The 18422-nt window shown below is 33.8% G+C and overlaps 2 protein-coding genes across 3 annotated transcripts in view; one reads left to right on the top strand and one right to left on the bottom strand.

The window, feature by feature from the left end:
* Positions 1-18422, top strand: part of LOC125055400 (synaptotagmin-7) — a 299046-nt gene that overhangs the window by 61680 nt on the left and 218944 nt on the right. The gene's annotated exons all lie outside the window — the stretch shown is intronic.
* LOC125055401 lies at positions 14556-16170 on the bottom strand. The gene is made up of 2 exons (XM_047657858.1): positions 15966-16170; positions 14556-15264 (listed from the first exon to the last, which is right to left on the bottom strand). The coding sequence occupies exons 1-2, from the start codon at positions 16102-16104 to the stop codon at positions 14825-14827; spliced, it is 579 nt and encodes a 192-aa protein (XP_047513814.1). The 5' UTR covers positions 16105-16170; the 3' UTR covers positions 14556-14824.

The raw sequence follows: 18422 nt of genomic DNA on the forward strand, positions 1-18422 counted from the left end.
GAACTTTATTAACTATAATGACTCCTTTTCCAGTCTTTGATTATTTCATTGTAATTAATTATTTGCATGCAATCAAAAACTATTTTTAATTATGCCAAAGAAGTATAACTTCTTACGCGCGTACATAAGTACATGCACCCTTTTTTTTGTTAGCGTCGCAACCCCACTACCCCTAATTTTATGTTAGTTATAAGCTCATGGTTTAAACGTTTAAAGCCAGTTAACACCCAGCTTCAAACAAAGAGTTTCTTTTAACATAAATTTGAACATCCCTCCAACAACTTCCACAGAACTTAACTCGCTGTTAAAGTTAGTGATTAAAAAGAGTGGCGGAGAGTTTATTGCCAGTTCTTCTCTTCTGTTCTACGCCCTTGATTTGAGAACTGGTAAAATTAGATGTAAAATTAGAAGCATTTAATGTAATATATTTGTATATTTTTTTTTGACGTTGTGTAAATTGCGTTACCTATATGAATATTTTTTTTCTATTATTATATTCGCTTAGTATATTGAAGATTTCTATATATATTTGTCCAGTGAAACCACAATGGAAACATCAAAAAAAGATACCGACTGTTTACTGTTTATAAACAGTTTCTATGTTACGATATTATAAACCTAGATCATAATATAGGTTACGTATTAAACCGTTTAATATCCTCTTTCTAGCTGGGTAATAACATAATATTAGTTCATAAGTTTATATGAACGGATATGTGAAACCAAGTAAAATTATCTTCTTTTGCTGGTGCACTTCGTAAAGTTGCCAGATGCTTTCCAAAAAACAGTACGAATGTACAATTAATTTGTAAAATCTCATTTATTATATTTGATAGAAGTAAGGTAGCGCTTCAAGTATACTTAAAGAACTTCAGGTTCTAGAAAATAAATAAATTATAATCCTTTTTCTTTATCCTATTCTTACTTACTAACAAACTATACTTCTTTTTATTCCTAATTACTGAAGGTTGTGCGTGTCTAGAAAAGCCTTAAAATAAAATAAAATATGTTTATTATGGAACATAAGATACAGGTATCACTTATTTCACTTCATTAAATTTGAATCTGTAGTCATCCCTACTCATCGGCAAAGAAGACAGAGGGTGTAAGCCGTGAGAAAAAGCCGGCGTAAAAAAACTCTCGGTACTCTTTTAAAATAGCAAATCATCAAACAACACTTATTTTAAAACAAATATCGCAAATTAATTAGAAGTAGCCTGTCTAGAACTAGTCCCAGGCCCTTTTATCAACTAGATAATCGTTGACTTTATAGTAAGCCTTTTTACACAGCTTTTCTTTAATACATTTCTTAAATTTATTAAAAGGCAGAGATAAAAGAGCCTCCGGGATTTTATTAAAGAAGAGTATCCCTTTTCCCAAAAAAGAATTACTAACTCTAGTACGGGGAAATTGCAGCCTGCGTTTGTTCCGAGTATTAACATTGTGCGTATGTTCTATTCTAGTACTCTTATCACTATTTTTGTATACATACAAAATATTTTCATAAATATATTGCGAGGGAAAGGTAAGTATATTAATTTCCTTGAATTTATCTGTCAGAGATTCCCTACATTTTGTCTCAGTGCATTAGGGATGCTGATACCCATAATTGTCTTAATTTGGTCAGACCAGCAGGTAGGCGATGGACTCCGACCTCTCCTGCCAGTTTGTCGAGACTATTCGGTTCTCTCCTGGATATGGCCAAAGAAGCTACGCCATTTGTAAATGATAGTCGAGTCTTGAGTAGTTACAGCGTACGACGGTGGCGTGATTACTTGTTATGTTTTTAATGAGAATAAACTTCTTTAAACCTAACGGGCATTCCATGTTTTTTCTTTCTATGCAATATTACTTGGTCGTATGGTAATGAAAATATTGTACGAGAGAAGTCTAAATCAAGCTTTTAAGTAAAATTATCTTTAAACACAGACGCAAATGTATATACCTATACTATGCCGTATAACAACCCGACGCTAGAACAGTTTCTTCTCAATATTTACGTGAAATTACGTGAATAAAAACCCAACGTAATAATAAAACGGAAAATCGTGAAACCGAAAAATTCGCCCCATTTCCACGAAAGGAAATGAAGGTTTTTACTGACCGAAAACGAGGGTTGGCTAGGTTTTGCGAGGTCCAAAGTTTTCAGGAGTTATAGAAATTCATGCAGAAATTGTCAAATAAAAATGTATTTACTTTTTGTTAAACTTTTGTTCATCGTTTAAAAAAATAACGACATACTGGATGGATTAGTGTGGTTTCATTTAACTGGAAAATTTATTGATAAAATATCTTCTTAATATAAAAAGTATTTAAATATAACATTAAAAACAATTAAATCAAAACACAGACAAATAAACGAATTAAATTAAAATATAAAACTTAAAATATTTACAAATAAAATATAAGAAAGTGTATATTAATACTTTATTGTTTACATACATTGTTCTGGCTAGTTAACATGCTAATATATAGTTAAACCTACAATAAACCGATAGGCTAACGTGAGACACTAATAAGTTAGCGGAAAACATAATTATACAAGCCAAGGCTGTACATTTTTGCTCACTCTTAATTTTCTCAGGCTTTCTTAATTTTATAAGCGCGGCGATTTCCGAAATCGTCGGAGTAACGCTCCGAGAGTATAGCTAAACGCAGGCACTCTCTTAAACTGTTACATTGCATTCATTCGTTACATAGCAATTAACATTTCATTATTATGCTTATCTATTGTTGTACGCGAGTGGTTAATATAGAGTAAAGCATCCCGATGACCCAGCCTTGCGATTCTGTAACTCGCACAGCGGTTTTCGGAGCGGCGGTCGCGCTCAAATCAGTCGTGAAGCAGTCATTTTACGATTTGGCATTCTGATATGAAGCGAGCTTGTAGTTTATTGTTTATCAGAATGCCAAATCGTAAAATGACTGCTTCACGACTGATTTGAGCGCGACCGCCGCTCCGAAAACCGCTGTGCGAGTTCGAAAAGTGAGTTACAGAATCGCAAGGCTGTACCCGTAAAATAATACTTATCGCTTACAGCGCATTTTCGTCCGACCGATATTCATTCGTTGAAAGTGGAAAGTGCCTCAAAACAATTACTGTGCCAGCAGGAACCTATGAAGTGAAAGGATTGAATCAGTTGGAATAGCAAAATAATTCCTACATTAGTTTAACGGCCAGCAATAAAGCACAGTTGTAAAATCTTAATTATCACTTAAGTTCATTGCAATGTAAATCTTTATGCTTTGGAGTTAATAACCTGTTAACATTTTATGGACGTCAACAATATTCTGTAAGTATAATAATGGAAAGTTCATATGAGATGTTTTCCACTTAAAATCATGTTTGTTTTATTCATGGATATGGTATAATGCATTTACCCCAGCTTAATTGAGCGGAGGTATATGGGGCTCGACTGACAGAATCACTGCTGTTCAAAGACTGCTGCTAAGCGGCTTCGGCCAATCTCAAATTCAACTGGGCTGTCAGCGGCATAATACCCTAATAATATATTAAGATACTCCAGTACAGTATACACTTGGAGATATGAGATGGGCGAATTAGCAATTTATATTCAGAAAATACCATAAATAAATTAGTAGCGCCTTTATATATATTTCGAGCGAATATATATTTCGAGTTAATCTATCTACAACTTATATGCAGCTTCTTACAAACATTGTGTAAAACAAAAAACTTGGCGATTAAAAAGAGTGGCGTAGAGTATTGCCAGTTCTTCTCTTCCGTTCTACGCCCTTGATTTGAGAACAGGCAGTAAATGTATAATTAGAAACATTTAATATGTATTTCTATTTTTGACGTTCATAAGTGTACATTGTGTTACTTATTATATGAATAAATGACATTGATTTGATTTGATTTATATATATTAACACAAATATAGACTATTTACAATATTCTTAACCTAGATAGTAATAACAATAATTAAAAATTGATAATTGGACAACTAAAATAAATTTACAAAGTTTGGTCCCCGTGGCAGTGTACTCTAATCTCTACTCTAATTACTTGTTTTATTTCGATACTTATTGAACGAGGAAAGCACCAGCTCTTGGGTCACCGGTACTATCTACCAGACAACTTAAATCTTTAATAAGCGCCTTTGCACTTGAACCCCACGGCCCTAGAGTCTCTAAAGTCTAATCCAATGAGAACAAAATCAAATATGCAGGAAAGGTAATAACCGTTCATTATATTTCATATTATATGTTAATGTTCTCTAGAACATGTGCAAAAAGATATGAGATGAAAAATTATTTCTCAGATTTCATTCGTACAGTTCCTTTGCAAAATATTGTATTTGAAATGAACAAATTTTCCAATAAAATGTCATCTGCAGATGTTGCTTCCCCGTCGTACGATACTGTCACGTATTTCAATACGTATACGGCGTGTTCTTTGAAAATACGTGATATTTTTTTATAGAATAGCAATATTCACATTTTAATAATATTGTTACACATTTTTTTTCGTTATAGAGAGTTTGCGTTATAGGAAATAAAAACCAAATTTAACCAACTACAATAATTTAATTACTATCAATAGGTAAATAATTCTAAACACAATATATATTCTGTTAACTTTGCCAAACGATAGGTGACAATGGTACGTTAAGTAACTGAGACCAAAATTTCCCGCAGGCACACGTGTTAATGCATTTAAAGGCCGATTTACATTATCTTAGTTTTTAGGAGAGTGCTTTAGTACAACTTGAAAGGCAAGTTCTTTAGCGTAGCGTTTACTAAAGCAAGTAGCGTTTACATGTTTCAACTAAAGTACTATCCTAAAGCACTCTCCTAAACACTAAGATAATGTAAATCGGCCTTAACAATAACAAAGGCGAGACGGCTGTTTATAACCTCTTGTGTCTTTCTTAGAAATTTCGGTACCGCAAAAGGTTAGTTTTGTAAGCTGATTATAAAAACAATTACACATAAGTATGTAGTTGATGTCTAAATATGAATATATTTCTTCGTAATAGAGAATCCATTGCGTTATAAAGGGTGAATTAATGAATGGCTTTACTGTTAAACCCAATAAATTTAACGATTTTATACGTAGAATTTTTCGTAATAACAAATGACGTTACAGAGAGTTGACACAGTTTTATCTATATGTACGATAAAAAACAAACCAACTTTCCGAGTACAAACATGAAAGAATTCTTCGTTCTCCCAAATTGAGTGACATCGAGAACCATTCAAAAGCGGGAACGAATGAAATGCGGACAATTGAGGCTTTATTTCATATATCGGTGTTTATTTATTCCACTGAAGTATTTCCGAACCAATTCGACTTAGGGTCCTTCAAGAAAAGAGCGTACCAATTCTTAAAAGGCCGGCAACGCACTCGCGAGCCCTCTGGCATTGTGAGTGTCCATGGGCGGCGGTATCACTTAACATTAGGTGAGCCTCCTGCCCGTTTGCCCCCCGTTCTATAAAAAAAAAAAATTGGAAAGGTAAACGGCGTGAAAGTAACATTAGTGCTAGATATAATTGTGTGCCTACAAAATAATAGAACAATAAATCAATGGCGCTAAAACGAATGTTAAATGCGCACATAGAAAGAAAGTCCTTTGGTGCACAGTTGTGTTAAAAAGAGACACTTTAAAATGTAAATACAAAAGATACAATATTTCAAAACATTTATTAGGATTAAGCTCTGGAGAATCTTAACAATACAAGCAAAATTTGGGTCTGATAAGTTAACAACAGTTTGGCTAAATAGATCTCTAACGATACTCTAGGGTCTGAGAGCGATATTGTCAACAAACAGTGTAACCTTCCTTCGGGATAGCAAAATTTGAAGTTATTAAATAAAATACCTTTTTGTGGTAGTCGGAATTAAGTAACAGAATGGTCAAAGGAAAAGGTTATTTTAGAAACGCTAAACTACGCTAAATCTTAACTATAGGAGATATGTTTGAGTTCTAGAGAAAATTGTAGTTTTCGACCCTACAAAAAAAGCAGCGATAGCATATTATGTTTATCTATATATATAAAAATGAAACCCGTTTTCCGTTGTCACGACATAACGTGAAAACGGCTTGACCGATTTGGCTAATTATTTTTTTATAATATTCTTTGAAGTACGAGGATGGTTCTTACGGAGAGAAAAATTAAAAAAATTTAGTGAAAAAGTCTAAAAACAACACTTTTCTATATTCCCATACATAATATTTGTAATAATACTTAAAAGTCAATTTGAACTTTAATACCATATCATAAAGTTCAAGTGTTAGTGGAGGGGTTCCGGGAAGATAAATTTTTATTTTTTGACATAATGTTGTCTTATCAACTTTCTTTTTTTTTATCTTAGCTAGACCGGTGTCCCGAATAGCAGAATAAGTATTTAAAAAAAATAAAGAATCGACTGTTAGGCGGTACGATGTTCGCCAGGCCAGCTAGTAGTATATAAAAACAAGAGCTACGCCGCGTCTATACCTAGTCTTAGCATAAATACTGAAACAAACGAAAAAAACTTACTTATACAGTGTGTTAGTTTAATACATAAATATAAAACAATTTAAAATAACCTTATTCGATGTGGTCTCCATTGGCTGCAATACAGTCCTTCAAACGTTGAGGCCAGCCCTGCGATTCTGTAACTCACTTTTCGAACTCACAAACCGGTTTCGCATCGAACAATAAACTACAAGCTCCCACCTTATCAGAATGCCAAATCATAAAATGACTGCTTCACGACTGATTTGAGAGTGACCACCGATGCGAAAACCGCTGTGTGAGTTCGAAAAGTGAGTTACAGAATCGCAGGGCAGTTATCAATAGAAGCACGCACTCTTTTCATGGGCAAATTCTGCACTGCCAATCGTACTCGTATATGTTTATTACTCAGGGATAATAATATATAATTTTAATTATTTTTTGAGTGTGTTTTAATATTATATTCTAACGATTATAACTAGTTTATCACAGCGTAAGACAAATTGTCTGACACGTATACATAATGGTCTAAGATTCCGATATACAACGACCTTCACCGAGATGCTTATTTAATGAAACGTGTTTTATATTTAATTTAATATGTCAATAAATATAATCTATATGGGTTGCCTAGCAAATTTCAGTCCAGAGTATTTTAATTAATATTAAAAAAAAATATTTTATTAGATAAATTCTATACCAATCGAAAGTATGAAGCCCATAGAATATGCAAACGTTAGGTTGTTTTTAATCAATTAATTATTTATGTGTAGATTTTTTATGTGACACTAAAGTATATATACATCTTTAGTAAAAAAGAAAGTTATAGTGATACATACATATAACAAAATATATTTTTTTTAATATTAATTACATACTCTGCACTGAAATTTGCTAGGCAACCCATTTGGATTATATTTATTGACATATTAAATTAAATATAAAATACGTTTCATTAAATAAGCATCTCGGTGAAGGTCGTTGTATATCGGGATCTTATACTATGTATAAGTAAATATTAGAATAAGGCTGATTAAAATTTCTATAAGATCTAGATACCTTCTATATATCTACAAAGAGCACTCTAGACTTTCTCTAAGTCACTTATAATATCAATTTGCGCTTAATGGAGGCTGTGTAGGAGCTGATTGGCTATAATTGAGTTCCTCAAGTAAGCCGCACTGTGCGGCGTTGCTCGCTAATTCGGTTTTGAAGTTAGAACTATGCGATCGTGGTGAGATTTAATCATGGAGCTGTGGAATTTGGTAAACTTATGATATCCTTGGGCTATCACGTGAGCGAGTACTATATAATACTAGCTGATCCGGCAAATGTTGTTTTGCCATGTATATTATTTCTAGGAAACACTTTTTTAGTTCAATAAAAATAAGTATCTACTTTAACAAAAATTGGGGATTCTCGAAGAGTGAGAATAATTAAGGGTTGTATGTTGTTGTATGCCGTATCATAAAAAAATTAAAAACAAAAAAAATTGTCTCTAAAATATAAAATTCAGTGACCTTTAGGGGGACATTTTGTTGACATTTAGGGGGGGTAAAAAATAGATGCTGTCCGATTCGCAGAACTAACCGATATGCACACAAAATTTCACGAAAATCGGTCAAGCCATTTCGGAGGAGTTTAATCACAAACACCGTGACCCGAGAAAGCTTTCATTTATTTTCCATTCAGCTGCCCACTGAAGTATTTTCGAGCCAATTCGATTTAGGATCACGAAAAGAGCGTACCAATTCTTAAAAGGCCAGCAACGCACTTGCGAGCCTTCTGACAATGTAAATGTCCATGAGCGATATCCCTTAACATCAGTTGAGCCTCCTGCCGCGTTTGCCCCGTTACTGAACTGAAATTAAAAACTAAAATCAATTTTTAAATTAGACCTTATTCTATTGTTGCATTATTTTAAAGATGCTGGGTCCCACATCCTAGTGTTGTGGGTAGCCAGACTGGGCCAGAGGAACAATAAAATTACAAACTCTTAGTATATAGATATATATATATATATATAAAAAAAATAATGTGTCCACACAAGTTGTATTCCATCAGGACGGGCGTTTGTATGGGGTGTTCCAAGGAATCAATTAATTGCGGTAATAGTTCTTTATACCGTTAAGATTGTATCAATAAAAAAATGATTTTAAATTTTTTATTAACAAAAATATTTACTACAAAATTATAGAACCTTTTTGGTCTCGTTCACTCGATTTATTTGTATAGCAGACTCATTTTCGTAATTATTAACCAATCTATTTGCTATTAAGTCCGCCGAACATTTTACGTTTAAATTCGAATCACCTTGAGCAACGACCCCTAATGGACAAGAACAAATTTGTCGTTGGCGGTTGTCAAAATTAACTTGACAAATTTGACGCATAATTTTCCCTCAGTTCCCAGCTTGTTATGTATTCTTTGTTACTTTATTAAAATTAACATTTCCTGTAATAAATTACTGATTAAAATTTCTTGTTAGAATAATTATTTTCGTGAACGTTGCGTCAGTAATATTAAATAGTGCGAATATGTCAAAATCCAATACATTTTCAACCAACTTCAAAGTAAAACATGGTATTACTTCGACATGTAATTTTTTCTGGCGTAATGTAATGATCAAGCATAGCTCCGCGCTCGGTCAACATATTTGGATGATCGTCAAATGAGTGTCAAATGTCAAATGAATCGAATTTGCAGGATTTTGGATTCAGACTGATTAAAAAAAATGCAAATGTCGCCGCGTCGTGATAAGTCGTTTTTTATATCCTATATATGGACATCCAAAAAGGAACCAAATATTATGTTCTTCATAAAACTGTATTTTTTATAAATTGTTTCTACACAAAGATTACAGCCTAGCCTAACTTAAGACAAATAAGTAATAAAAGTCTATTTTTTTTACTTAAAAAGATAATTAACATAAGAAAGTGTTCAATAACACTACTGACAGTCTCTATTAAGGGGAACTGGGAGGACACTCTGTTCTCGTACAATTTTTTCCACTTACCACTATTTAGCACTTAAGACTAACGTGTACTAATTCGATCGGTTATGTCTTTTTCAATCTTCTTACTAGGCCCGTCAAGTGGCCGTTGACAAGTTAAATAGCCTCGACATTCACTTTAGAAATTAATTAATTATCTTTTATTACATGTTCCTGGAAAAAAACTACAGCTACTAATTTTTTACAGCTTATATTTAGTATAGACAATTACATATTACTTTATTAATTCTCTTGGTAATACAAGACCAAAACGATTTTTTTTTATTTATGTTTAAGTGCAATTTTTGGCGGAACGCTAGCGCTATGTTACGACTTATATGAATGAATATCATTCGTAGGTTAATGAGCAACTCTGTGTGCGAATTTATGTAGTTAATTATGTATTTTAGCATTTCTTGCTTACCTAAACTAATTTTTATTTTCTCACAGCGTTTGCCTGGAAGATATCGCTCGAAAGCGATAAGGCCGTCTGTTGCCCTCCTTTTCATTTAAATTTGTTAATTGTATTATAATTCTGCAACGAAGTGTTAATAAATACATAACTAAACATGTTATGTATTAAAGTACTGTTATGTTTTCAATTTAAATTTACATAGCGTCGTAGGTGTTGGATTCTAGACATGACGGTCCCTCAGGATATTTTCCTTTACTGTACGAGCGACAAGATCCCAAGGTCTGAGAATAGTTTATTTGAGCGAGGATCTGGACGTGAGAACGAATATTGATTTAAATTTATTCATTGCACTTGCATAATCACTATAGAACAACCTTATATAAGGCTTTTATCGCTAGCGATCTCTTCTCTGTAACCATCATAAGAGATGTATATAATGTGGCAAGAAGGGTGAGACTGATAACCAGAAATTTATAAATAATACAAACAAGTATAGAATTAATGAACAGCAGTGTTGGCCTAGTGGCTTCAGCGACTCTCCTCCTTGAGGTCGTATGTACGATCCCCGGCTGTGCACCAATGGAGTTTTTACGTGCACATTAAACATTCGCTTGTATGAAGAAAAACATCGTGAGGAAACCTTAGATCCAAAAAGTCAACGGCGTGTGTCAGGCACTGGATGATCACCTACTTGCCTTGATTGACAAATGATTATGAAACAGATACATAATTCTGAGGCCCAGACTTTAAAATGTTGTAGCGCCACGGTTTTTATTTATTTAGATTAAATAAATCAGTATAATTTAAATAACTTAACCTAAAACCTATTTCTTTTCATGGTTAACCTTATGACGCCCTTGTAACAGTCCTTTCGAAGTGTAATAAAAATCCTAAATAAGCAATCATAATAATTGCTTGTCTGAATAAAAAGAATTCGTAATTTATTCGAATCTCCAAGTCAATTCGGAATATTACGAATACAAATTCCGAGAGAATTCATTAAGATTTTGTATTTGAATATACGCAATTCGAAGATATGTGTTAATTAACTTGCCGTGGTTTATTCGATTCGGATGTGTTGTGTGTTTGCTTTTTTGTGTATTAGGTTCTTTCATATTCAACAAAAATCCTATCATATCGTTCAATAAAACTATTTTCTATTTCAAATTTTTAGGTTCCTATAGCTGTAGCTTACACTCTTCCGAAAACTATATTCTTAAAATACCATCTCATAACACCTTCTTTTCTTGGCGAATCCTTTAAGGTGTCTAGTGTGAGGCTATGGAATTCATTTACCGTCCCTATTCGCTTAGCTCTTTCTTTATCTTTCTTTAAATCTCTAGTACAAGCATTACCTGTCCACATCATATCCCTAACTTTCTACTAACTGATCTAAAATTATCGTGATTCATGTGCACTTTTTCCTTTTCATGTGTCCTTTTTTTAATATTGTCCTTATCACTGTTTACATTTGTTTTTATTGCTTTGTTTTGTTTCATTAGTTTTGTCTTAATAACTATATGTATTTTGTGTTTTTGCACTTCTTGCGCTTACCTTAGCTATTTTTTTTCTCACAGTGGTTGCCTGGAAGAGATACGAAAGCAATAAGGCCGCCAGTTGCCCTCCTTTTTTATTAATTATGTCAATTATATTATATTTCTGTACACGCAACAAAATTTTAATAAATAAATACAACTATAACGAATTATACAGCTAATTCCCAGGAATCAGACTATCTATTGGTCCTTAAATCAGATAGGCAGAGACGCAGCAGAGGAGTTTTTATTTATTTAATATTTATGTACAGAAACATATGAAAAGCAGTGCCGTCCCTACAACACGCCCTTCGACCATCGAAATTATGCCCACAATTTCAGGCCGTGCACTTTATTCCGTAATCACGCTTTTTGATAAGGAAACGTACCGCGATAAGCTTGTTCGCCGCCCGCGCCCCACCGAAAGTCAAGCCGCCGTTTGTAATGCAGAAAGCATTTCAATCTACCAGACTTCATCTCATTCGCGAGCTGCACTTCCCTTTATTTATTATTACTTAAGATGTCATGTCGAACATGGTGTAATGGTTGCAGCTCCTTACAAACGTTGTGTAAAAAAAAAAAATAATACGCCAAATACCTTGGCGATTAAAAAGAGTGGTGGAGGGTTTATTGCCAGTTCTTCTCTTCCGTTCTACGCCCTTGATTTGAGAACTGGCAGTAAATGTAAAATTAGAAGCATTTAATGTATATTTCTTTTTTGACGTTCATAAGTGTACATTGTGTTACCTACATGAATAAATGAGTTTTGACTTTTGAATCCTTTACCTAGTCTGGCGGCCCATGAGCAATTACATCGTTTTAATTGCCTCGCGAAAACGTCTTCGGTATGAATTCTCTAAACTCCAGTTTCAAGTTAGGGAAACTACACGCGAGAAATATAAACAATATAAAGAATGAATATATTGTTTTTGTATATTCAGAACATAAGGTATTGTATAATTGTGGGACATATACAATACCGTATTCTTACCGTGTCCACGCGCAGTCCATTTGACCCATGAAATCTTCTTGGTTAAACATTCAAACAAAATACTCTTGGGAGTAAAACACAAGAGTAACCGCCGTCAATCACCAAATTTAGACAGGATCTTTCGAGATGTGAAAAGTTTTCCAAAGAGCTCTTTCTCTTGGGACAAATTGTAGGCATTTGCATACAAATGTGGGTACAATCTTGAACGCTGCAATTACTTGAAAATGGCGCCTTTGTCACTCCGTTTAATTGACATCCCATGTCGAAGGTTTATTCGGATAGTTAGTGCCCAGGAGACAGTTACACTGTTTAACTGCTACAGAGTACAGACACATTATTTAACTGTTTTATTAAATTTAGTAATGAAGACTTACTGTCTGAACTGAAATGATTATTAAAATCATTTCACACGAGCGTTGTTCATGTAGTCGCCTTACCATCGGTTAGTGAGAATGAAGCAGGAAAACATCTCATATATAAAATTCTCGTGTCACAATGTTCATTCCCATACTCCTCCGAAACGGCTCGATCGATTCTTATGAAATTTTTTATGCATATTTAGTAAGTCTGAGAATCGGCTCCTATCTATTTTTCAACCCCCAAGTGATCCACCCCAAAAATGTATTTCTTAATTTTTAGAGGTTTTTGATACAGCATACAGAAATAAATAAATAAAAAATCAGTGGCGCTACAACCTTCTAGGTCTTGGCCTCAGATTTTCTGAATCTGTTTCATGATAATTTTCACTTCTAATAGGCAAGTAGGTGATCAGCCTCCAGTGCCTGACACACGCCGTCGACTTTTTGGGTCTAAGACATGTCGGTTTCCTCACAATGTTTTTCCTTCAGCGTTCGAGCAAATGTTAAATGCGCACATAGAAAGTCTATTGGTGCACAGCCGGGGATCGAACCTACAACCTCAGTATGAGAGTCGCACGCTGAAGCCACTAGGCCAACACTGCTCGTGTACAGAAATACATACAACCCCAATTTTTTTGAAATAATATACAAGGCAAAAAAACGTTTGCCGGGTCAGCTAGTATATTTATAAATAACCACTCCGTCACCATCTATTAGGTGGGGTACTGGTAAAAGAATGATAACCTAATGTGCATAACTTATTTATCAGTTGGAATATTTAAAAAAAAGGTGTTGACAAAATGTAACAGACTTGCACGGGCAATGAAAAGGTAATTTTTTTTAACACCACACTGTGTTTGAGTAGTCGGGCTAATGAAAGAAATTAACAAAAAAGCGCGGGAAATTTAAGTATGGTATCCCTAAAAGTTTGATTTATTTTGTGAATTAAACTTACTTGATACTTGATTTTATTTTATTATTTTTTACATTGATAGTAACTGTATTTCTATGAAATTACAATACGTATAGTATTTAGTCTTTTACTATTGATACTTAAAATGTTTGTTTGTAATTGCATAGAAAACTTAAACTATATTTATTATAAGACACAACTTTATTCGGAATATAAGTATCAAGACAATAAATCATACTAACCTAAGAAATTCAATGACATTCTGTGTTGCCATCCGGAAGTTTTCAAATAATTCAATTATCTTCTTTCATTAGCCAGACTAAGCTATAGAATACAGAAAATAAAACAGAATCCAGTATTTTTATTCATTAAGATTATAATATCCCTTGCCCATTATTCATGAAAACTAAATCAGACTTATTGCACCGTTACAACTAAAGTTCCCATCTGTCTCTTTCCGGCATAGCAGAACCACAATTTGCAGGGCCGGATTTAGGAGAGGGCAACCGGGGATATAGCCCCAGGGCCTCTAAAAAAGACTGGTCCCCACAATAGAAACTTTGAAAAAAATGATTTAAACGACTTTTCATTTGATATACTTTTAATGTTTGTTAAATATACTAAATTAATCTACTTGGTTTCACAATGAATTATTATTGATTGAAAAACTCGGCTGAAAAAAGAAATTATTTGGAAAATAATTTGGGGCCATAGCTGCGGGTATTAATTCGAACTTAATGTCTCTAAATAGGGCTCCAACAATTTGACAGAAAAAGATATAAGAGTACTTTAGATTAAAGCGGGCCATAGACGGACCGCATGTTGCAGTCAAGACCGACTGCAATATGCGGTCGCCGCACGGCGATCTGCAGTTTCCATACTAAATTCATATTTGCAATACACGGACCGCTCGAGCAGTTCCTGAGCAAACCGCATATTGCGGTCGGTCTTGACTGCAACATGCGGTCCGTCTATGGCCCGCTTAAGTGTGTAATGAGACTGGTTTAGTTCTTATGAATAATGGCCTACAACTAAGTTACTATCTATGGTCATATAAAATTATTACGAACAAAAGAACAACCTTATCTCCTATGAATATAAAATGTCCATTGCATAAATTCACAAAATCATTTTAAATATATTTGTATATAAAGTTAACCTTCTGTCTCCATCTGTATATCCTCAAGTAACAATAACATCTTAATCCTAAACTTGCGCATTTGCTCGTCCGTCAACTTCTCCACATCAGGTAAGAGACTTAGTAAAAACATTTTCCTAGGATTTTCATTTTTAATATTTTTAATCCAGGAAAAATCCGGTCGTTCTAATCTATACTTTTTTATTTTACGCCTTTTGAAATTAGAAACTTTTGTCGATGGTTTTTCTATTGTTAGTGGCTCTACTTCGATTTCCACAGGTTCGTCATCTGATGTGGGATTTTTTGTCTCTGGTACAACCGTCTTGATAAACGGAACTAAGAACTGCAATTCTTCGTGTAAGTGATATAACTTTTTCTGTTTACCACGAGGTAATGATTTGAGACTTCGAACGAAACCATTCCTTATATTCCTCCATTTAACTTGACATTCGGGTACTGAAATTAAACGTACTTATTGCGGACTACATAGAATAGAAATAAGGAAAGGATAAAGCACCGCAAGCTGCATCTATAGTGTTGCGTAATTAAATAAACAATTATACTGTATGCTGTACAAATTTCAAAAACATGGTGGGACAAACTAGTTTAGTCAAAATCCAAATCCTATAACGAGTTTAATAATATCGAAAACTTTTAAATTGTGATTCTACGCTTTTAATATTTAGACTTATGCAAGAAACACGTATTATGCAAGAAAAATCAATTTGATACAACTGGATTCGATCAAAGCGTTTTTTTATATTAACCTCTCAAAGTCTTATTACCAAAATTAGTAAATTCAAATTCTCATTCTTTTTTCTATGAAACTACATCAATACTTATTAAATAATTTTAGATTAACGGTGCTGTGGCAGAGAAAAACGCACTCATTATAACCTAGTTCGATTTCCAGCGAAACATAAACAAATTATATTTATAATAAGTAATAACTAATCAATTAGTATTAGTAGTAATAATACACGGCTATTTACCTCATATATTTTGTTTTTTTCTTTTGTGACCACAGAATAAAAATGATGCGCTATTTCGTACTTCGTGCACAAGAATACTTGACAGTTGACATACTTGGTTTTAAATTTCGCGCCGAACAATCGCGTTTCTGCATCAACGCAATAAAGTATAAACGAATGACTCACCAGATGTGTTCGTTAAATGTGAAACTTCGCTCCAAGCTTGATCCGTGTCCTCTTTTCTAGAATACTCCGCTATTCTGTTATTGTATATACAAGGATACTGTTCAATAATACGAACTAAATCAACGGCACGAACCGCCATCTTGCTTTGCGTCGTGCATGAGCAATGAATGCCGCGCGTCTCGGCGTCACACGTGCCGCTTGCGAGGTTGCCGCTCCGCGCTCACCGCATGCCGTATTCGTCATGACCGCTTTATGATTACATTGCATTGCAGTGAAGTTAATACAGATTATCACATCGCAATCGGAAACCAGATACATATTTAAATGAAACTATAATACATTATATTACACTAAAAAAATGTGTAGATTTTATATAAACAAAAATTAAAATTTTAATTACCATGTATAAATATTATTTTTTAACTAAACGTGTGCATATGTGGTTTATAATCTACTACGAAATTAAAAGATCAGTAAATAAACGGATTTATTTTATTGTATTACAATATAAAGCCCGTGCCTAACTTCTGAGCTTTATTCTTTCATTTTTATTGACTTAGCATTGTTTTATACATTTTATTATTCTCGTTATATTAATTCATTATAAAAAAAATTAAAAGACATTCGTGCTCTTTGTTACTTTACAATGATATAAACTAGTTAATTATATGTCTACAAATGGTTGTATACAAAATTAACTAAAAATTAAGAAAAGTGGCCAGTGACAATAATCTATGATTTTTTTTTATTATTAAGTAATATTATAATAAATAAGTAGGTTTTATTAAACAGGTCGGCTCGTCGTCCTTTCATATCGTCTGTGAACCAATTTCTCCTATGTTGCTGATGAGTAGACAACGTGAGGACTTAGGATTTAAAACGGCGAAGTTTGTGTGTGTTTTTTTTTTATAGAACGGGGGGCAAACGGGCAGGAGGCTCACCTGATGTTAAGGGATACCACCGCCCATGGACACTCTCAATGCCAGAGGGCTCGCGAGTGTGTTGCCGGCCTCTTAAGAATTGGTACGCTCTTTTCTTGAAGGACCCTAAGTCGAATTGGTTCGGAAATACTTCAGTGGGCAGCTGGTTCCACATAGTGGTGGTGCGCGGCAACAAAACTGCCTTGAAAAACGCTCAGTTGTGGAAATGAAACTTAAAACAAACATTACCTAACCACCCTCAGTTTATTTATGTCTAAACTAAGGCAATCCATCTGGCCCCTGCGCGTGAATTTTGGAAAATTTGCGGCTTCAATAATATTTCAGTCAATTTACATAATATTCATTCGAATTATGTAAGTTGCTTGGGTCTGAGAGTTTATACCTATATTTTTAGCTTTTTTAAAAATAATTGTCGGGGTCGTAGTTTGTGTTAAAAATTTTATGACGTCATAAAAGCAATGCTGTGTAACAGTGAACATTTTATATTTTCAGTTTTTAAAAGTATCCCGCGGTGTTAATTAAAGTTTTTTTACGACAATGCAGTTGCTATTTTACTTGTTATAAATGGGGTAAAGACATTTTTAGCATTTATTTTCTTGATGCCTTAAAACTAGTTAAAACTACTCAATAAAAGTAATTGAATAAAAGTTTTTCCAATAGCTAAGTATAGCGCCTGTGTCAAATTGAATTGTACACACTCGTATACAGGGAATTCTAGTGGCGAAGCATGTGCACATAACGGTGTATACACTATACATATATTTTCTATTATGTGTTACTAAGGTTTGCTTAGTTTTGCTATGCCCTGCGGTTTCACTCGCGTAGATACCGATCTCGTGGTTTAAAGTCTACTATGTCGCACTACCCATAGATATATTATTGTTATCATCAAAGTTTTATTTTACTTAGTTTTCTTAGTTTTTAATTACTTCCTCTCAGATTATTAGATAAATACCTACATTCATAATCTAATGAATATACAGATTTTACTTTACAAAGAATGTATAAAATATAATACATTTTATTATTTTACATTGTGTTACCTGTATAATCCTATACATTTTTAAATTCGTAACATCATTTACGTCCGACATTAGTAAATTTAAAAATACAGGTATTGAAAAATTCTTGATTTCAAGTAGGTAATGTATGAATTTTTTGACAACGTCTTATAATTAGCTGGAGCCGGCTGCACGCACGAAAAAAACATGACGCATGCGGCGTTACCTCGCTGTGACGCGTTCCATGAAGTGCAAGCGAGAGCGCGAAACGAGCGACAAAGAGGCACAATCGGCCTCCGCGTTCGGCAGCGTTCGACATCTGTCTCTCTCCTTGAGTGAGCGATGCGTCCGCGTGGACAGCTGCTGTACAATAATACATTAACATGTTTTCGTCAAGTATAAAATTAAAATTTTCTTTTGAAAAATGCAACCATTCCATCAGTATTTTCTTATGACATTGTCACGTTCAACTATCGTCAGTAAACCGACTTTACAGACAACCGATTTGATTGTCC

This window comes from Pieris napi, chromosome 13, assembly GCF_905475465.1.
Source record: "Pieris napi chromosome 13, ilPieNapi1.2, whole genome shotgun sequence".
Lineage (NCBI taxonomy): Eukaryota > Metazoa > Arthropoda > Insecta > Lepidoptera > Pieridae > Pieris > Pieris napi.